We start from the raw sequence: 23,165 nt of genomic DNA on the forward strand, positions 1-23,165 counted from the left end.
AAATTACCACCTTGGAGCACTTGATTGTCGGCTAGGATTTTTGATAGTCGAGTTGTAACGACCTTAACCACACATTTTCGTACTGTTTCCAATAGAGTGATAGGTCATGTATTCTTCAATTGGGCGTCAAATTCATGAGGCTTTGGAATGGGATAAACAAGCGCTTCACGCCAATCGGCAGGAATATCTCCATGAATAAGACAAGCATTGGCTAGTACAAGGGACAAATTGAAAGTTTCTCCAGTTAAATGTTTGAGCATTTCATAAGAGATCTTGAAAGGACCAGAGGCTTTATTATTAGGCATAGAATTGAGAGTGTTTTTCCATTCATCGGCCAGAATAGGAGACATAACCGAGTTATATAAGGACGAATCAATATCTGGAAGAGGAGTATAAGCTCGTTGCCATCGTGGAGAAAATGAATCCGTAGAAGAATACTGGACCAAAGGAGGAGTGACAACCGATTGGAAGTGTTTAATAGCAGCTTGTTTGATATCTGAAGGATCAGTAAGTAATGTGGGTTTGGAGTCAATAACAACCAAAACTCTATCAAGGACGATAGAACGATGTTCCACTGATAGGGCTGAGGAAATAAAAGAGCCCGGGGATGTAGAGAAATGTTCATCTCTAAGAGCAGTATAATATTCAATGGAATCTACACGATGCTGATGAAATTGTGTGGAAAGATAAGCTGAGACCAAAGCTTTTTGTGAACGTAAAAATTTGACAAAAGTAGGAAGCGGTGTTGTACTATAAGAAGGTATAGTATAATCTGTTAAAAGAGACTTAAGGAGGATTAATTGGGTTGGTAAAGAATTAATCATTTGTAAAATTTGAGCAGGACGATCAGGCCTAGATGTGGTCAATTTAAACAATAATCTATCCAAGAATTTGTTGACAGCAATAAGCATGGTAAGTTCAGGAGGATATTTATGGTGATGAGTATTGGATACATGTTGGAATGGTAGAGAATCAATGGCACCACTAAGAATAGAACGTTTAAGAGCGTGCCAAAGTTTGTCCAATGAAAGAGCTGAAAGTGAAGATACTGAAGGGTGGTGTGTGGTCAAGTATAACTCAAGACGTGAGTTTACTTCATTGGAAAATTTGTCCCAAGTGTCATCTTTCAAATTTTTGTAAAGAAAGATGGTGCGTTGTTCGCTTTTCTGCTTTAATCGAGCTTTGGATAAAATAGCGAAACATGAGCTAAAATCAAAAGCCGTTATAAGTACACAATGATCAGTAAATTGATTATCATTCAGCTTAGGACAAGTTGCAACTTAAGAGAAAAGACCGGGAGCAGGAAATCCAGAGGATGACCAGATATAATCAAGTCTTGAAGAACCATTTTGATGATAAAAGGTAGGACTAGGACCTGAAATTGAGGAAATATGGGATTGGTGATCCGTAAAATATCGAGAAGAGAGTGATCGTAAAATTTTCAAATGATGTTGAGGAAGATGTGAATGTGAAATTTCATCTGCATTAAAATCACCAAGGATAACTACGTGATAGTTATTGGAACGGGCTTTATCAAGCCATAAATTAAGTTCGAACAAGAATAGCATCACGTTCTTTATAATGAATAGAATGATAAGGAGGAATATAAACAGAAATAATAGAAATTTTTGTCTGATGAAAAAAAAGATCTAATTTTAAAAGACGACCTTTCAGGGATCAATCTTCTGAACATGTTTGTGTAAAGGATGGCGAAGTAAAAGACCAACACCATCATGTGGTCGCGAATTAGAGGGGGAAGGAGCCCAATAAGATTTAAAATTATATTGGGAATGTTCATTTTGATAAATAGATTTAGCACGGGAAGAAGTAAGACGAGTATCATTTAAAGATAAAACGCCAAAAGAAGAATGAAGGAAATAATTTAACAAATGCAGTTGTCGTACAGGGGAACATAATCCATTAACATTGACTTGTCCAAAGTTAATAAGAGGGGAAGAAAAAGGAGGAGAAGGGGGATTATTAGGACTATTAAAATTAGGTATCGCACTATCAGGGGGGTGAAATCCCTGTGAAACACCCGATACAAGTTGGTGTTCAATCATTAGAAGGGTAGGGTTTTGAAGGAGAGAAGGAGTCCAATTTTTCCATAATCGAACCAAGTTGGGCAGAAAGATTCTTTTGTGTAGTAGTAACATTAAAAATTTCTGATTGCAAACGGGAAGTGTTAGCGTCGGGGGTGATATTAGTAGGTCGGGAAACAGGTAAGGGACATGTCGTTTTGATAGGATGGAGCTAGGATCCAAAGCTGAAAAGGAAGCATCAGGAGAAACGTCCATGAGAGAAGAAGAAGTATGGGGAGGAAGATTGAAACCAGAATTCGTGTCATGGGTTGGAGCATCATCCCATCCACCATTATCATAAGAATAATTTTGATTTTCATGATCATCACGAGGCGGATACAAATCAGAGTCACCAGGGTTATCATAATTCATCATTGATTCAAGCTCAGATAGCCTATATTCATGGGACGTGATAGTATCATTCATCCAAGAGACAGTTTCCTCGAGAGTATGGAGGGTGTTAGCGATCTCTTTAATCTGCGCCTTTAGTTCATCAATAATATGTTGAGGAAGCGTAGGGGCAGGATTGTCAGATGAAGAAGTAGGTGTTGTAGAAATAATAGGATGAGGTCTGTGCGGAGGTTGAGTAGGTCCGGAAGAATTTCCATTGTTCCTGGAATTATTATTATTATTGTTAGTCCGGTTACTACTTCGAGGAGTATTGGGACGAGAAGTGTTAGACTTATTATTGCTGTCGTTAGAGCGGGATGAAGAGGAATTATTATTGCGAGATCGAGAATTGGAACGCGATCTTGAACGGGAATTAGAATTGTCACGTGATTGTCGTGAATCCTGACGAGCGCACGTCAGGGCCAGCATTGAAGCGAGAGTAAAGTTTGTTAAGGCGATCGTCCACTTTTCGTGTGGGACGAGGGCTACATACAGAAGGAGAGCAACCCGAACGTCCACAGATATGACATAAAGTGTGAGCTTCATTAGGAGGGTGCCAAGTTAAACCTTTGCCGCGGAAAGCCACGGTCATTTCTTTGGCAGCTTCAAGAGATTCAAACGAGGATAAGTTCAAATATACATAGGGTTTAGGCTTGTAGGAGCTGATAGATAGAGGAACGTTAAGGGCTTTAGCGTTAACTTGAGTAGCAATTTCCAACAGATCAGCTTCTTTAATATTCTTTGGGATGCCAGCAAGGATGGCGACATGTTCTCTACGGCTGTCGCGTTGGGTTTTCGAGAAAGATGCTGGGCAGACACGTAAAGAATTACCAAGGCAAATGATCGCCCAAATATCATTAAATTGGGTAACTGCATCCGCGGAGGAAAACTGGATATGTCCATTATAGTAATGTTTCCTAGGAGTAAGTTTGCACTTGATTACAGTACCATAACGGGAAAATGCCTGACGGACTTGAGTCTCAGTTAGGAAAAGTGGGATATCAGTGACGAATAAGGACTTCATCTCGTCACTGAGCTTGGCGTCTGCAGAGGAGTAATGACTGAAGGCTAAATCGAGGAGATCGGCACGTGGAGAGGTGATACAATCGGTATAATCATCATGATTATTAAAGAAGACAAGGATTTTCTTGTTATCGCCTGATCCATCGCATCGTGCGCGAGCACCATAAGAGGAATAACGGGAGAGTGAACAATCCACCTCGTCACACATAGAGCGATTGGTGGTGAATTTAGCTTTGAACGCGTTAGGCGTGTCGCGTAGATAGGCCGCAGCATGATAACGAGAGGGTGCAGATTTGATAGCAGCAGCATTACCATTGGGAGATGGCCGTCATTCTGGAACATCAAAGACGACAGCTTTGCCTTTACCACTGGTGTTAAAGGGAGCATGGATAGAAGCGTCAACAGTTTCAACAGGAGTGGTAATATTTTGAGGAGATGTAAGCACTTGGACTTTGTTGACAGGAAGACCTGAAGGAACAGTAGAAGTAAAGGTGGGAGCAGGAGCTGAATGCGGTTATATCAACATTCATCGCGTCATCGAGACAGTACGCGTACGTTTATTGCGAGCGCCAGCGGTACTAGTGGGAGATAAAGGTCGGTCTCCAGAGGGAGTAGAAACAACAGGACGTGGTGGCGGCGGAATATCCGGGTTAATAACAGAAGGAGCTGGAGGTGTAGTCATAGTTTAGAGCTCAGTAAAGAGGAAAGCAACTGGGAAAATATTAGTATTTAGAACGAGCACTTAGAAATTTTCAAACGAAAATTTCAAAAATAAATTTTTTATTAGTATTTTCAAAAATTCAGGAAAGAGTTGTGATGATCCTCCATATTTGGTGATTATAAAGAGATATGACTATATAAAAAATTTCTTATATTTGTATATCATAATTCCGGCCAAAAATTAACATAATTTTAGCCAGAATTATACTTAAAACTTTATTGTATCGTAACTTCGCCAATATTAATCGTAGAGAGATGATCTTACCGCCATTCAATTCGTCTTGATGAGACGGTTCTAATGGTATAAAATACATCGAAATCCAATCACTAGATTAATTTCCGAAATTAAAAAAATATTAATAGTTTTTGTGTAATAACTCTGCTAATATTGATCCTAGAAAGACGATCTTACTACCATTCGATTCGTCTTGATGAGACGAATCTAATGGTATAAGATACATCGAAATCCAATAACTAGATCAATTTCCGAAATTAAAAAATATTAAATGGTTTTTAAGTAATAACTCCGTCAATATTGATCACAGAGAGATGAGCTTACCACCATTCGATTCGTCTCGATGAGGCGATTCCAACGAGCTATAAATCGTCTTTTTATAATCACTAGGTACTGAGAAATCTAGCAAAATGTTAAATGGCGCAGTAAACGTAAATCAAAAAATATTATAATGCTGATGTTTAACATTTTGTTGAATAACTCGTCAGCCAGTGATCGGAAAAGGATAAAACTATAAGGGTTGGTCACCCTATCTCGGTGGTTAGTCACTGAGACCCTCATTAAGCCTGAGTATGGTGAGGTCGCAGGTTCGATTCCCATGACCACGGAAATAAAAAGAATTTTACTGCGGACGCTACAACCAATAGCGTGAAGGTACAGGGATTAGTGTAGTTGGACTGCATCATGGTGAATTAGTGTGTACGGTTAGGCCGCACATTTCAACTAAGGGTCATGGTGTCCTTCTAACGTTCCCTATGAGGCCATTGGCATGTGCGCAGTCCTGTCCTTGAGGTCACTACTATACCTTGGGGGGGACTTCCTGTCTGGGTGGTCACTCCACGATACCACTTGGGGTCAGTAATGGCTAGATGGTCGTCCTAGATGGTAAAGCTGAGGGTGCAATGTCTTAGTGGTAGTTAGACCTTCTGTTAGGTCTTAGGCCAACCAAGGTATTCGTGCACAGAACAGGTAGCATGGTTATGGGGTTCGATTCCCCACTTCTTGGGTCCCTGGTTGGTGATCCCCTGGTGGTTGATACCCACCATAAGTGGGGTGATCCTGGACAGAAGCCTGCTACTTCCTGTCCGAGTGGTCACTACATAAGTATACCACTTGGGGTAAACAACTGTACTATCGGTGCTAGGTAATCGCAGGCTGTAGTGGCCTTTGAGTGAGACCTCGTACCTAAAATGGTGGTATGGAAGGGTACTAGATGGTTGATGTTACCTGTCGAAAGTCCTCCATGAAAGTAGGTGCTCTCTAAAGGTCGTAAAATAAATTGAGTACCAGTATCATGCAATGGATTAAGGATGAGTAGGCGGCGTGTCTAGCTTCAGATCGGCCTAAAATGGCTCGATGGGGGATGTTCTTACATGGTGCTGTTACGCAAGGAATTAAGTACTCGGTTTAATGGTTGCCTATTGAAGATGATAGGACACAGACCCGAGATTAGTCTCATAAGAGGCAATGGGTGGTCTGGCCGTAAACAATAGCAAAGGAAAAGGATAAAACTATGACCACGGAAATTAAAAGAATTTTACTGCGGACGCTACAACCAATAGCGTGAAGGTACAGGGATTAGTGTAGTTGGACTGCATCATGGTAAATTAGTGTGTACGGTTAGGCCACACATTTCAACTAAGGGTCATGGTGTCCTTCTAACGTTCCTATGAGGCCATTGGCATGTGCGCAGTCCTGTCGCAGGGGTCGCTACTATGCTTGGGGGGACTTCCTGTCCGGGTGGTCAGCTCTACGATACCGCTTAGGGGTCAGTAATGGCTAGATGGTCGTCCTAGATGGTAAAGCTGAGGGTGCAATGTCTTAGTGGTAGTTAGACCTTCTGTTAGGTCTTAGACCAACCAAGGTGTTCGTGCAACAGAACAGGTAGCATGTGCAGGGTTGCAATACCCTCCTCGGCCCTGTAACATCCCTGGTGATACCCACTATAAGGGGTGATCCTGGGGACAAATGCCTGCCCTACTTCCTGGGTCCTGGTTTGATCCCTGGTGGTTGATACATATACGATCCCTACAAACGCCTCTACTTCTCCGAGTGGTCACTACAAAGTATACCACTTGGGGTAAACAACTGTACTATCGGTGCTAGGTAATCGCAGGTTGTAGTGGCCTTTGAGTGAGCTTAGTACCTAAAATGGTGGTATGGAAGGGTACTTAGATGGTTGATGTTACCTGTCGAAAGTCCTCCATGAAAGTAGATGCTCTCTAAAGGTCGTTAAATAAATTGAGTATCAGTATCATGCAATGGGTATAGGATGAGTAGGCGGCGTGTACCTAGCTTCAGATCAGCCTAAAATGGCCCGATGGGAGATGTCTTCTATAGTGGTGCTGTTACCTGAGGAATTAAGTACTCGGTATAATGGTTGCCCATTGAAGATGATAGGACGCAGACCTGAGATTAGTCTCGTAAGAGGCAATGGGTGGTCTGGCCGTAAACACTTGCAAAAGAAAAGGATAAAACTAGGGTTGGTCACCCTATCTCGGTGGTTAGTCACTGAGACTCTCATTAAGCCTGAGTATGGTGAGGTCGCAGGTTCGATTCCCATGACCACGGAAATAAAAAGAATTTTACTGCGAACGCTACAACCAATAGCGTGAAGGTACAGGGATTAGTGTAGTTAGACTGCATCATGGTGAATTAGTGTGTACGGTTAGGCCGCACATTTCAACTAAGGGTCATGGTGTCCTTCTAACGTTCCCTATGGGGCCATTGGTATGTGCGCAGTCCTGTCCTTGAGGTCACTACTATACCTTGGGGGGACTTCCTGTTCAGGTGGTCACTCCACGATACCACTTGGGGTCAGTAATGGCTAGATGGTCGTCCTAGATGGTAAAGCTGAGGGTGCAATGTCTTAGTGGTAGTTTGACCTTCTGTTAGGTCTTAGATCAACCAAGGTGTTCATGCACGAACAGGTAGCACTTAAGGATGTAGTTCGATTCCCCACTTCTTGGGTCCTGGTTTGTGATCCCTGGTGGTTGATACTCACATAAGGGGTGATCCTGGACAGAAGCCTAAAATGGTGGTATGGAAGGGTACTAGATGGTTGATGTTACCTGTCGAAAGTCCTCCATGAAAGTAGATGCTCTCTAAAGGTCGTTAAATAAAATTGAGTATCAGTATCATGCAATGGGTATAGGATGAGTAGGCGGCGTGTACCTAGCTTCAGATCAACCTAAAATGGCTTGATGGGGGATGTCTTCTATAGTGGTGCTGTTACCTGAGAAATTAAGTACTCGGTATAATGGTTGCCCGTTGAAGATGATAGGACACAGACCTGAGATTAGTCTCATAAGAGGCAATGGGTGGTCTGGCCGTAAACACTTGCAAAAGGAAAAGGATAAAACTACCACCATTCTATTCGTCTCAATGAGACGATTCTAACAAGCTATGATACATCTTTGTACGATTATTAGATGCCAAGTTATTTAATATATTCTTTATATAACTGTGATTATAAACGATTCTTTTTTATATAAGATTTTTGAGGATAGGTGTGATAGTGACTATAGATAGATTGTGACTATATAGGATAGATTTTAATAATAAAGTTTTTTGAACATTCAACTGGTATGACTATATAGTAGAATGTGACTATAACGGGAGTGACTATAGAGGGAGTTGACTGTAGTCTTAATAGCTATAAATGTTTATAAAAATATAATAAAAATATCATATAGAAAATGGTATTATAATAGATATTTTCAAACACATATGGGCCGATTCTTGGAATCTAATTTTTTTACACAAAAATAATTTTATTAAAGCAAATATAAATTATCATTTATATAAGAATAATAAATTTATACTAGATAATGCAAAAAAAACTAATTAATTATATAATTTTTAATTTTTTTTTAATATAAGATATTATTAAAATTTAAAAGATCAAATATAACTCTCATGACAAAATCATTGATAATTCTTCGTAGAAATAAGCTATACAAATAAATTTACATTCATTTGAAAGAGAAAACCGAGATCTATCTAATGAATCTAAAATCAAGTGAGTTGTTCAGTAATCACGTTCAGTATATTTATTGAATTTTATCTAAATTTGATCATTAATTACTTCACATGTAGTGATTCAATTTGAATGATCTTTGCTCCCTAAGGTGATGCCAACTTTTATTTTTAAAATAAATTTAAAATAATATATGTAGATGTTTAGGAATCATCAATTATATTATTAATATAAAATTTTATAAGTTTGATAAAATCTGATATAAAAAAATTTATTAAATACCTGTAGATGCAAGCTACACGAATGAAATTATATTCATTTGAAAGAGAAAATTGAGGTCTATCTAATAAGCCTAAAATCAAATGAATTGAATCACTGGATTGTGAATAATTACGTCTAATATATTTATTTTTAATTTTTAAATTTGATTTGACTTTGATCGTTAATTACGCCTCATCCAGTGATCCAAGTTTCCTGATCTTTGATTCTTACGATAGAGCAAATTCTCAGCTTTCAAATGAATGTAAAATGATGATGTTAGCATATCTCCAGGAATAATAATGCACGATTTTGTCACCTGCATAAAGTCCGATCTGAAAATTTTATTTCTTACCAAAAAATGCTTTCATAAGAGAATCCCAAATTCTTTTACTTTATTTAAAAGATTTTATTTGCCATTTAAGGATTTTAGTAGAATAAATCTAATAAAATAATTTTAAAAGATAAAAAACAAATATATAATTAGTTATTTTGAAAAAAAAAGAATATCTTATTATTCATTTTACAACTATTTTACATCATAATTATTTTTTATTTGCATGTATTTTTTACAAAGAAAAAACAATAAATTAAAGCTAAAAATTATGAAAAAAAATGTCTTATTTATGTACATAAAATATTAAATTTTTTCTTTTACTTACCACTTAAAAATAACTGCTATATTTGCTTATAAACTTTTTTGTCATATTTAATAAAAGTGAATAGAAAAATGATGGAAAAGTGATGGGCAGTGATGGGAAAAAGAAGTGGTTATTACCGTTATTTTTAAATATTGATTAAAAAAATTTTTTTTATTTTTTATTAAATCTGAGTTACGTAAATATGTAACACATATTTAATTTAGATTTGTGTAATGTTAATCTTACTAAAATATTAAATTTTTATAAAATCTTAATTTAGACTAATTCCAAAAATCGGCACATATGAATAAAAATAATTATTCTATGTCGGAATTTATGTTACCATGTTTAAACACAAATATATCAAGATCCACTAATCCGTTTTTTATAATTTTAGGCTTGTTGGAAAGCTCTTGTTCTGGACTTTATAGGCAAAAAAAGAGCTCGCAATTGAATCATTAGATTCAGAGATATTTACGTTTAAAGTTGAGGTACGAACTTTTTAACATGCTTAAATATTCATTTTTTATAAATTTAGGCTCTTTGGAAAGCCCTTGATCTGGTCTATATGAGCGAAAAAAGAGCTTGCCGATTGGATTATTGAATCTGAAGATATTTATGTTTAAAGTTAAGATACAAATTTTTAACATATATAGTAAGTACTAAGAATTATATTAATTTAAAAGAAATATTTACCAAATTATAGTATAATAAAATTAAATAAAAATTTTTTAATACTCATCCCCAATTTACTGTATATTATATAGTATTTTGTATAATAAAAATGTAATAAAATCAATATTTTAATTAAAGGTAGACAAATCAGTCCATATATTTTTCCTTTTTAGTTAATTAACCAATAGAATTTAAGAAAAAAGTAAAGTAAAAACTATTAGTAAAGGGCCAATTTTCTACGGTAAGGCTGCACCAAACCTAAACTTTGTTTAACATAACGGAACCATGATTTATCAGAGGGGGCGCATTTGAACAACAGTTAAACATATAATAAATCACGTGATACTCATTATTATTTACGTTATTTATTAATTAAATTATTGAAATACTTACTTGAATGTCGCAATGAAAGAAAAAGCATACGCACAAAACCAAAAACGCACATTGAGTTTTCATGCATATAACTCATATACATACATGCAATTGAAACAATGTCCATTTCATCATGCCATAGATCACACGACAATAAGTTTAACTGCACATAATAATCAAGATACGCCATCATCTCATAGAAAATGACGATACCATCACACAACTAATTACTATAGCAAGATCACAAATTAACGAACAAGCGTTTGACCTTCTACACAGATGGAACTTTACGACCTGCTTCTAACCTGCCAGATTCACCCTCAAATACTACTAACATGGGGTTCAGATGGATCAAAATCGTTAGATTCTACGCCAATCACTTTTCACGGTAACACAATTCTCACGCCTTCATCTACAAAAGCAGAATGCTTTACAATACTAACAGCTTTACTTGTCTATCTAACAGTACAATCCATATCCACACACAGGTTGAAAAATGAAAAATCAGGCACCAATCGGTCACCAATCAGGTAGCTGATTGGTGACTGATTGGTGACTGATTAGTGCCTGATTGGCATTTTCGCCAAATACCGTCACCAATCAGGCAGTTTGCTAACTTTTGATCCAGTGATCAGAAAAGGATGAAATATAGCTCATTGGAATCGTCTCAATATGACGAATCTAATGGTAGTAAAATCGCATTTCTAGGATTAATACATGATGAGAAATTAAGTAAAATATAAAAATAAAAATGTATCATTTATATTTTATTTAATTTATTATTAACTATTAATTCTAGAGATGCGATTTTACTACCATTAGATTCGTCTTGTTGAAACAATTCCAATGAGCTATATTTCATTCTTTTTTGATCACTGGATCAAAAGTTAGCAAACTGCCTGATTGGTGACGTATTTGGCGAAAATGTCCAATCAGTCACCAATCGGTCACCAATCAGGTACCTGATTGGTGACCGATTGGCGACTGATTGATGCCTGATTTTTCACTTTTAGACCTGTGACACAGATTCTCAAAATTGTATCAACACATTTCAACGAGTCAACAACGCTTTAACGTAAAACTGGAAAATTCTGAAACTTCCTAACCATCTTGTGTGACGTTGTATTAAACAACTAATCAACAAAAACCATTTAGAAGTCCATTTCAACAAAGTAAAGCTCACTCCAATAATTTTTATAATGATCTAGCAGACGCCAAAGCAAAAAAAGGCCTCAACGTCCTACCATTACTCATCAACCCTAAATTTATTGAAAACGAGATTCTGTGGCCCTTATGGGATTCTATTGGCATCATTGATCGAGATACCCGAAAGTTCGCTAAATCGATCACGGAAGCAAGAACTTTCGACTCCTTTACACACAACTCACCATTACAAGATATGTTTGCTTATCATAACATCTCAGAAATTAATTGGCCACTCACTCAGTCCTGGATCAATTATAACGACGTTTGCAGCACTAATAAATCAAAAAAAGACGCTTTCAAACTAAAATGCCTCAATCACATTTTGCCGTGTGGAGAAATACTTACTTCACACTATTCATCATTATATTCCAATATACAGACTTCCATCAAATGTCCGTTCTGTCAGAATGAAATGATACTAACTCTCACTTAGGTTTCTGTCAACCCATTTTACCATCCCTTAACAACATCGTGAAAGAATTCAAAGATACTTTAAGTCGTCGGGCTGGTAGTGTGCCTCGCTACGCTCATCCCACCTTGGCCTCAATGGCCTCGCAGTACCTACATCCCCTCCGTGGGGCAGGTTTACCTGCCACAGTACCATGGTCTGCCACGGTATTTTTCCACTTATTTTTTTTTCTACATTTTTTCTTATATATAACTTACTACAACTAACATGGCAACTATGGCAGACTACTTAAAAATGGAATAAAAACGCGAATAAAGCCGAAATCAAACAGAATCTCCTGCCATAGTACCTGCCATAGTACGAAAAATCTTATAATAATACTATGGCAGCCTTAGTCAGCCCCTCAGACCCCAAAACCCGATTCACGCTATGATTACCCTTTATATACTCACCTAGACCCTCCAAGTATGATTCCCTATGTCCTGAACTATGGCACCCGAACTATGGCACCCGAACTACGACCACTTACCCCCGTCAGAAAAAATATATTCGGCAATTGAAGATTAGGTAACTATAAATTAGTACTCGATTTGATAGAACAAAAAATGGCCGCTCAAGTTCCAGCAATCTTTAACCCCAACAACCGTTTCTTCTACGATGACCTTCTTAAAAAATGTGTAGGTACACACACAAAAGAAAGCGTCAATTCAGCAATCTTGGCTTCTGTGGCTTTCATCACCACAAAATCCGGCATGTGGATTAGAAAAAAGAAGGCTTACAATGGAAGCATATACTTCAAGTTCGCCGCAGATCTTAAGGGGATTTCTACTAAGCACAAGGTAATTATTCGGTCAGATACCGGAGAAGACAGTGACGTGACCACATCCACCAAATTAAAGGATCTTCTTCTCCAAGCATCAATCGCAAAGATCTGTTATACAGATGTAAACTTCATGCCTTATCCCCCAAATGCGCCAAAGTATAATCCTGAATTCTTCAATCTCTTCCTAGATTTCAGGACCCAACCCGCTAAGCGCATCAAACCAAACCTAGTTAATCCAATCATCCGACACGTTCATGAGGTATGGTGTGCAGAGGACAAGCAATTAACTATATACATCCTCAACTGGCTCGCATTTCTAATTCAAAATCCAGACAAAAAACCCGGTACAGCAATTATCATGCGCAGTCCCCCCAGATGTGGTAAGAATATCTTAACCGATTTTATCGGAGAACGTATTCTCGGCCGTGAAAATTTCCTCTCCACTACTCGTCTTGAAGATGTAATGGGAAGGTTCAATGTGGCTGTTCGTGCCAAAAAACTTATCATCCTCAATGAATGCGATATGTCAGGCAAGGAATGGCACCGGCAAACAACCAACTCAAGAGTTTAATCACCGAGCCTTACATCTCTATTGAGGAAAAGGGGATAGATGTGAAGGTTATTGATGACTTTGCTGGCTACATGATCCTCAGTAATCATGCTATGCCAATCCGCATAGAAATGGGAGATGAAAGATTTGTAGCTCTCAACGTCTCAGCCAAATATAAGGGCAATAGAGAATACTTCGGTTCTCTCGTAAAAGTATTAGAAAATCCGGATACAGCCAGTTCCTTCATGTCCTATCTACTTAGCCGAGACTTAACTGGCTTCAATCCCCGATCTATTCCTGATACTCAAATGAAACGGGAGTTAATTGAAGCAAGTATCCCGAATCCCCAGCGTTTTATACAATATTACCTTGAAATGATGTGGCCCGACAATTGCGACACACTTGAAATCCCGTATACAAATTTCTATAGCACTTACCAGAATTGGTGCAGTGAGAAGGGTGAAAACAAAACACTAAGTGACAATAAATTCGGTATGGAGATTAAACAATTCGCCCCTAAAATGCGTGTAAGCCGCTCAGGTACCCGAATAAACTATTACATACTAGATAAAGCAAAAATCGTGGAGAATTTTAGTAAAGTAATCCAAGATGTACAAGACGTACAGGAAGCACCAGTAGAGGGAGTAGAGTTAGTTGCCGAGAAACCCGCTGAGGAAAAACCCGCTGAGAAAAAACCCGAACCTGCTGAGGAAAAACCCACCGAGAAAAAACCCGAACCCGCTGAGGAAAAACCCGCTGAGAAAAACCCGAACCCGCTGAGGAAAAACCTGCACCTGTAATTCGCAAGACTCCTCCACCGCTTCCACCCAAGCCTGACCACTTAAAAGAACGTCCACAAGAGTTAAGAAAAGAACAACCAGATCCCGATGAAGATACTAATGAGTCAAACACCGATAAATCTATAGATAACTTTTCAGATTGTTATCTATCTGACGAGAACCTGACCAAGAAGAACCTATCCCCGAGCCAGATAACTACGACGTTTTAGATGACTTGCTATCTGACTCAGATTTTACAACTGTGAACCCAGCTCCTGAACAACAACCCGAGTATCCCGCAGAATCTTCTGCATCTGTCACTAAGCCTGACCCAGAACCGGCTTCTGAAGAGCAATTTATCCCAGAACCTGACACAGAACCAGAAGTTGACCGGGATCCTGAACCAAAGGAAGGCACTCGAGCGCACTGGGCTTGGCAAGAAAGACATTGATGGGATCGCAAACCATGGGTTAAAAATTTAAAGGACCAGGTCTTCAATGATCTCTACAATACAGGTAAGGAATTATGGGCCAAGTACCAAGATGCGTCAGACGAATATGACTGGGAAATACTCGCGTTTGAAATAGAGGAATGTCCCACAACGCGTATTGAGGACGAGTACCAGTACTACCTTATGGAGGTAGTAGACCGCTTCAAGGACTGGATTGAATATAATGGATACTTACCTAAAATACCTAGCCGTAAAGAACTCGCAGATTTAATAAGAATATACAAGGAGAATCGTAATGCTGAGATTATTCCCACCCCCTCTGGTTATGAAACTATGAGGGCAGATAAGGGTAAAGTGCGAGAGATCCCCGAGGAACGTCCAAAAACTGATATGGAACGTGAATGGGAGGCCGCCAATGGAATCATCGATGACTGGGACGAAGAGGATACTGAGGGCGCTATCAACGACATATTGTAAGCGCTATTTGAGATTATTTCTTTTTTTTTCGTATATATATAGAAAGATATTATTTATAGTTGAAGACAAATCATATACATAAAAATGCAATACTCAAGAATTGCCCGCACTTTACCAACACGATTTGACATCAAGGAACTTCAGTATTCCGGTGCTCGCTTTTCCAGAGGAGCTATCGCCAGACTCGGTCAGACTCTCCAGACGCGATTTCCAGATAGAAAGTTCCAGATCCTACTTCCCTATGAAAACTGGAAACCCGGTGGATGGACATCAGGAAACCAACCAGCCAGCCTCTTTTCACTATTACCATTATGATGAAGCACAACTACCGGATGACGCAGACCCTGATTATTTTGAACGATTCATAATTTATGCAAGAGATAGTCCACCGGCCGCAGGAGGATGCAATAGGGAGCTAAATGATTGCCTGTATGAATGCCTAAAAAATATTTACGGCACATTCTCTAAAATGCCAAAGTCAATCGAAAAGCCCGAGTATATCAAAAAGGCATTAGGTCTCAATCGCGATGCTCCCATCCCAGTTTCATGCATGGACAAGGTTGAACAACTCGCAGGAAGTCTCGCAATTAATATTGTGGGGGACATTACCCGAATCTCTAAGAGTAAGTCCGATAGACGTGCGACTCTCATCCTATCAGAAGGCCATTACTCCCTCACGTTAAATCCTGGAAGACTCCACCCCAGTAAAATAGATAAAAAGCGTAATTTACCCATTGTATACCATGAAGATGGGACCAATAATGTAGTCACAATATACAACGGCAAAACAGTTAAGTCTTGCACAATTGCGCAGTTTCAAAAAACTAAGAATTCCAAAAGTTCTTTCATCCCCGTCGAGAAAAACCGTAAGACTGGAGTATATGAAACTCTTGAAGAAGCATATCAGAGAATCCACGAGGAGCGGAATTCCTTTCTACAGGAGACAAAGAAGTTCGGTTTAGGAATCGACTTATCATACCATAACTGGTCTTACAAAAGAACGGCTCTCTGGTTATTCGAACGATTAAGTGTAGGGATTCCAGCCAATGATCCTCTTGACCCGATAGAAGCGGAATGGTTAAGTGATGCAATGATGGGAGGATTAATCTGGGCAGATAACGAGTGGAAGGGCTATGGAAGACAGTATGACGCAACAAGTTTATACCCGAGTATCCAACAATCAAACGTGAACTTTCCAATCAGACGGAGTAAATTTCAGACACTTAATGACTTTGTCGACCACAGGAGTTATGCCTTGTATGGATTATTCCGTGCCAAAATAAGTGGGAATAATATTCTCTTCCGACAGAATAAAAGGGAAATCTATACATTCATCGACTTACAACGAGCAAAAAAACTTGGTCTCAATATACAGTTAATACAGGATGGGAAGCCAAATGCATTGATATATGATAGAGAAGCGAGAATCCCTGGGACCATAATATTCGGTGAGTATGTACACTTCCTCTTCAAAATTAAAAACCAGGGTGGCATAGCTGGCCGCGTGGCAAAGCGAGTCCTCAACACATTATGGGGAGCATTATGCCAGAGGAAGCGTAATTACAAGACACTCACCACAGATCAAACAGACCCATTTACATTTCCAGAGGGCCATACACTCGACTCTATCATACCAGTAGGATCTGACCAGTGGCGATTCCAGTTTACAAACCCGGGTAATCCCTTCAAAGGTGAGTATCCCAGGATCGCCCCATTCTTATTAGCACGTGGTCGCAAAATCACATCTGAGGCAATTCAACTATACAAGGATAAAGTACGACGTATCCATACAGACGGATTTATTTTAGAAGAACAGCCAGATAGCCCCGCGCTTTTCACTTGTTCAGAGAATGCAGATACGACTCTAAAGACTTTCAAGTTTGAAACCGCGGGATACTGCCATGTGAAAAATGCGAACAAGGTTATCTGGACATGATTGCTAGGGACCGGTATGTATATTTTTTACTGACATATCGTGATGGCATAATTGAATAAACCTATGGGATATGTAATCTTACGAGATACCCAAATGCAAAACACCGACGGATTAGGTAGACAAGACGATGAAAGTTTCCACGCGTGGGCTAAGCGCATTCAGAATGCTGTGCAATATTATGAGACTTGTAGTAGAATAGGTTTTCATAGGCGGCTACCTTATCCAAGGTCTCGTCAAGCTGTATATGCTTTATATTGTGCACATTAGGAGAATAGTATCACGACTACCAAATAGGTGGTACTGTACCTACTGTAAATCTTTTATTGATCGCGGATGGGGAGCTGACGCTTTCATGGATCAAGCGGTGCGACTACATTTATATAGTTGCCCAAAGCATTTTAATTTCGACTATTATACTCATCATGCTGAAATGATCCAGAATGCCTTTAGGAGATATATAGAAAGAAGGAACAATAAAGCGGCTAGGATAATCCAGAAAGTCGCTATCCCCTGGTTATATAGACCAGACTCTCCATTGATGCAAAAGGCCGAGCGACGCTTCTACTGTCTTGCAGTATCCCAAGTGTAAACCCCGAGGTTCATATTTATTTTTTCTCATTCGAATGAACAGGTAACTGAAGATTTATATTTTTTACAAAGTACAAAGAATCATGTCAACATATACCGAATTCGCAAGCATTGTTAACAGCACTGACAGCACTAGTGAGGAGGTTATTTACGAGGCATCGCGCATTCAGCCTAATGTTGTCTCGACGAAACTGTCCCCAAGATTATCCGCGCATTAAAAGATACTATAGTAATCGCATTAGTATCTGGGTTTAGCAAAACCAGTTACCTCGTCCAGGACCACGTGAAGTATATCAAGCGAATCCAAACGGCAAATTCTTCTGTATCATATGTGAAGTTCGTGGCCAGAAAACTCTTCCCAGATAATGCGGCATATACTGCTAAAATAGCAAAAATCTGCGAATCATACAAGAATAAACAAGCTCTCCTAGATAAGCTTGAGGCCCTCTTCGAATTGTATTATAATGCGACTAAGGACTCATCAACCGGTCCCCCAAAGCGAGCTATTACTAAAAACGAGGCTGAGAAAACCTTAACAGAACTTCTTGCATAAGCGGCTCCCTGTGGTCCTACGATTCTGTACGAATTTAGTCTATATTTTTTATCCATGTGTAATAGGCATACAGTAATTGAAGATAGCTATAGTATAAGTAACATAACATCATGTTGGACCGATTACCAGTAGAAATAGTCGAACGCATTGTCGCAAAGATCCCGGATACTGACCTTATTGCAGCGAGTAAGGTAGATAGAATGTGGTGGCAGGAAGTTCGTCGAAAGGCATATAAGAGGTGGAAAAATTATGCCACTACGATCAGGGATGTGTACTGTGAAATCCGAGCTCTCGGAAAGCATTATGTAAAGAGGGAAATTGACTGGATAACGTTTGAAGATGTAAACGACCTCTATAAAAGATGGATAAACCGCCTCACCGAGGATCAGCTTTATATTATGGAGAAAATGCTTAGGAATGGGATGGTCGTGACCCCCAAGAGAGGGAAACCATAGAGCATGCATTAAGTGAACAAAGATGGGGAGGCGATCCTTGGAGACTGGGAGTGGTATGAATGGACTCAACAGGAGTAAGCATTTTGTACTTGACTTTCGTAGGAATTACCCTGCAGAGTCATATTTTTTAGATCCGGCCGGCATTACCGCGTAATCCCGAATTACCGAAAAAGGAAATTTATGTTACACAAGATTCCAAACGCATTTTTACCAAAATCGATTTTTTGTGGAACGGGTATCGCCCAAAAAGGAAATGATCTACGTACCACATGAAGTCACGTGACACTCTACACATTTGTTCAGGGTATCACGTGACATGAACTCCGTTCACATTTTCTGTAATATAATCCATAATTTTTCCATGAATGCTTTTTAGGCCAATAATCCAATAACTTATTCATCAGGTATCCTCGTGTTTTGCGACAAGGACTGATGATCATGTAACCTCATCATCAGGCATCCTCGCATTTTTTGACAAGGACTGATGACGATGTCACTTGGTTATTGTAAATTGAAGATAACAATTAGGTATGTAGACACATACAGAAAAAAGACATGTCATACCCTTATATAACTAATCCTATAACCGGACGTCCAATCCGTGTTGGTGGAGATACCTTTAATCGAATAGTTATGGAATCCCATGATTATATCGATGGAAGGCTTGTCCGTAGACAAACCGTACCGCCTCCACCCCAGGAACAACCTGTATATTTAAATACAGATACAGGACGCTATATTCAACACGGTACTAGAACGTATCATAGACTGGTTGAGAGTGACTACGAGGTAGTTGAGGACTACTACCTTGTTCATTCTGAAGAGGAGGAGCTTATAGAGGAAATCATCAATGAAACACGCTATAATGAGGAAAATCTTGATGGCCAGCGGTTAACTTTCAATAATATACAACAAATCAGAGCCGCTATTCAAGCTGACCAAGATGAATATGATGATTTTATCTTACAGCAGAATACGACTAACGGGACACCTTCCTCCGGTCCTTCCGGTCATCCACGAACTTTGGAGGACTATGCCCCGAGACTTGCAGAGCTTAATATTGAGTTGTGTAGGGAATGTCTCATGCTCAGCCCAAGTGACTTAACGGACAAGTTGTGCAAGGACTGCGCTTCCTAATGGTCAGTCCTCCGGTCCTCTGGTCTTCCGGTCTTTCCAACGGTTGATCCCTTAATGCCAGTTATTTTTTTTTTATACAAATGACAGGTATTTAAAGATAACAATATATAAAAAAGATTGTGAAGGATACTAAGTGAGCGAATAATCAAAGAAAGATAGCCATGTCAACATCAATCGTAATAAACCAGTGTCAGAACTGTGGAGTATTCTCTGCAAAAGCGGCATATAGAGGATTATCCAGCGTGTTGTATAGACAGATTATAAAGAAAATTGGTGACGAGAGTGAACCTTTACAAGCCTTGGGACTTGCCAGGGATAAGTTGGTCCAGATTATCCGTCGGGCAAATAATGCGGATTTTACGCAATTATTCACATAAAGACTAGATATGAAAATTATAGACAGAGATTCATACGAGGATACTAGGAAGTGGCTTCTTGAACAGCTTATAGCCATTGGATGTGACAGTGGGGAAATTGCCTTATATCAGTTCTTACGGAATATATACCCGGATGGTATTGACGAACCCTTTACTACATTCTATGAGAACTATGTAAATCATGTAAGAAATCCGATGACTAAGAACTTTGCTTCTCGAGCCTTAGGAGCTATTGGATTAAAAGCTAGGATGCTACGGATTGACTTCGAAGGACGTAAAAAAGCGCCATGATTCTTAGGGGGCTTCTGCGAAGAACTCGCGAGATGGGTTGCTAAAGCAACCAGATTCTTACAAAATACTATTGATCCCTACTCGTAATGCTCGACGGTCCATATGACCCTTAGAAAAGATCTGTAAAAGGACCCCGATGCCTTCTATTATTTTTTTATTATCCAAAGGGTGACTAGACTTCAGGACTTCATATCGGAAGAATAACTCCTTTACGGTCTCAGATTTTGGAATTTCAGTCTTCGCGGTCCTATCCCGTACTTTTGCTAAGAATTTTTGGAAGTCTGATCCCAGGGTTTTACCAGATAGTCCGTAGGCTTCCCGAAAGACGTACTTAATCCAGGTATCTGCGTTCTTAGCTATAATACCAGATACGAGGAGGTGTTTTCTCTCTTTAGGCGATGGATATTCCCGAGCAAACTCAATTAGCTGGGAGGACTTTTTTGCTTCAGCTACAGCTTTCTGGCCATAAGGACTAAACTTTGATCGAACTGGGTTCAAACTCGGATCGAACGGAGATTGAACTGAGTTCGAACTAGGATCGAACTGAGATTGATCAGTGATCGAACTGAGACTAGTATCCCATCTAACCCGAATGGATAACGGATCGCTCTTGGATCTTCTAAGATCAAACACTACAAATTCACGTTGCAGAGTAAGATCATCAATTACTGGTGCTAATGACTCTGATTCTTCTGTATATAGGCGGATGATTCTCTTAGTATCGGTCAAACTTCCGTGATCTCCATGTAGGGAAATATAATTCACATTTTCACGAATAGCCTTGGGAATGGTAAAGAATCTTAGGGCCACATAAATACATGAAATATTTTTGTGTCGTCCGTGTGTAAAAAATCCAGTGATGAGATCCTGGGTTTTTTTAGGCACATCCATCAAATCCTCGAAGATTACCACAGTAGCCTGGGTGGAGTTGAAGTCCTTAACATTTGGAATCTCACTATGGGATACTGCGGTAAACGGAATTTCTTCTTCTTTGAAAAAATCACGTACGACTGCCCACTTCGGTTCATCGAGGTATCTGCCAACTAGAATTACCGCATCACATAATATGTACCTTTCGCCATCCTCCTTTGCCTTCTTGTCTCCCATTAACAAATTAATAATCATAGTTGTCTTACCCGAGTCAGAACTTCCTGCTACGGCAAGACGGGGAAAGGCCATGATGGGGCAAACTCATTACCCTGTCTCGAGTCGGTCGTGTACTCGTCCAAATTGTATACATAAAGATCCATTTGAATTTTATTCTATCTTAGTTTAAATACGATGTCGACACCAATTGCAATTTATACTCCTTCAGAGCCTACTGGACCGCCTCCTAGGGATTTGCGTGATATGAATAATATACCATTAGTTGCGGTAATTAAGGATCTAACAGATTTTTTAACTGTCAGTGATCGCATGGTTGTTAATCGAGATGTACAAAATGCAAACCATCGTCTTAAACATGCTCTTAATTTATTAATTCATCGCTGTAGAGAAACATACGAAGAACGCGATATATTAAAAGCGGAACGTGATCGATGCCGAAAAGAACGTGATGAATTACAAGATGAACTCGAGTTCAAACGGGTTTGTTAGGTCTTACACAAGATGAGCTAAATAACGTACAAGATACTATTACTAGTTTAAAAGCTAATTTGGCTGAATTGGAACGTGAGTTTGGTGGTATGCGGACGACTAATCGTCGTCTTCAGCAGCAATATAATCTTATGAGAGGAGAACGTAATAGAGCTATAGGTGAACGTAATAGAGCTATAGGCGAGCGTGATGCAGCACGAAATCGGCTTGTATATGCCAATAATCGGGTTCTTTTTGGAATTCGGACATTGGGACGTCTTAGGAATCGACTTTTCCAACAAATAGCCGCTCTGCGTATCTAAGTACAATGGTTTCGGATCAGACAATTGAACCTTCCTCCACCTCCTCTCAACCATCCACAAAATACGATATGGCTGCCGTTGGTATAGCTGCCCCTATATTTCATGGTCGGGAAGATGAAGATCTTAATCTTTTTATTGATAACTTTTTAGGGTATATTAATACCGTTGGTATTGATCCATTGGACGATGCCGGTACACCTCCGGGTCGGGTGCGAGCGATGGGGATTCTTCGTAGCTGTATGAGAGATGAAGCGGCGAGGTGGTTTGATGCAGAACTTACTGGAAAAAATTGGGAACTCTCGAATATTCGGTTAGTGGCTACTGCAAATGGTAGAGCCGGTGCTACTCGCCGAGCGTTCAGAGCTTTAGCTGTTCCCTGAGGTTGCTAACGAATTACATGTTGGTACTTACTTACCCGGGTCTGATGTTGATGCATATTCAAGGATTTTAGCTAATGCGGCGAGAACCGTTGGAGAAACATTTTTCCCATCACGCGCTGATATCGTTAGAACGAATTTTAAAGTTGAAGAGCAGTGGAGGCGTGCGGGCGGACGTCCTACTCATCAACCCGTTAATGGGTTGGGAAATCATGGAGGTCCATTTAATGCTGCTGTCCAGAATCAACCAATAGTCTTACAGGGGATTCTCCTGGATCAAGCATTTATGCATATGCGTACAAATTTTCCAACCGTCTGTGGAAGAAAGACTTCAAATACGATTTAGTAACCTTTACCAGGAACAAGGTGAACCTGTTCGATCTTACTATAAGCGAGTTGAGAGGGCTGGGGATATTGTAGGATATAATCGAATTATGGTTACTGACCAGTTCTATAGAGGACTTTTGCCGGAAAACGTTATTGA

The 23,165-nt window shown here is 39.4% G+C and overlaps 3 protein-coding genes across 3 annotated transcripts; all 3 read left to right on the forward strand.

Annotated features, from left to right (window-relative positions):
- Positions 1 to 14,775: 14,775 nt before the first annotated feature.
- Positions 14,776 to 17,005, forward strand: OCT59_006463 (uncharacterized protein; the record flags this gene model as incomplete). The annotated part of the gene is made up of 2 exons (XM_066141282.1): positions 14,776 to 15,065; positions 15,205 to 17,005. 2 exons carry the CDS (start codon positions 14,776 to 14,778, stop codon positions 17,003 to 17,005), a joined length of 2,091 nt encoding a protein of 696 aa, XP_065998086.1.
- A 63-nt stretch (positions 17,006 to 17,068) lies between these two features.
- Positions 17,069 to 17,272, forward strand: OCT59_006464 (uncharacterized protein; the record flags this gene model as incomplete). Its single annotated transcript, XM_066141283.1, has 1 exon — positions 17,069 to 17,272. One exon carries the CDS (start codon positions 17,069 to 17,071, stop codon positions 17,270 to 17,272), a length of 204 nt encoding a protein of 67 aa, XP_065998087.1.
- Positions 17,273 to 18,256: 984 nt separating this feature from the next.
- OCT59_006465 (uncharacterized protein) lies at positions 18,257 to 18,601 on the forward strand (the record flags this gene model as incomplete). The annotated part of the gene is made up of 1 exon (XM_066141284.1): positions 18,257 to 18,601. The coding sequence occupies one exon, from the start codon at positions 18,257 to 18,259 to the stop codon at positions 18,599 to 18,601; it is 345 nt and encodes a 114-aa protein (XP_065998088.1).
- Between the last annotated feature and the right edge of the window lie 4,564 nt (positions 18,602 to 23,165).

Source organism: Rhizophagus irregularis, chromosome 14, assembly GCF_026210795.1.
Source record: "Rhizophagus irregularis chromosome 14, complete sequence".
In the NCBI taxonomy this organism is placed as follows: domain Eukaryota; kingdom Fungi; phylum Glomeromycota; class Glomeromycetes; order Glomerales; family Glomeraceae; genus Rhizophagus; species Rhizophagus irregularis.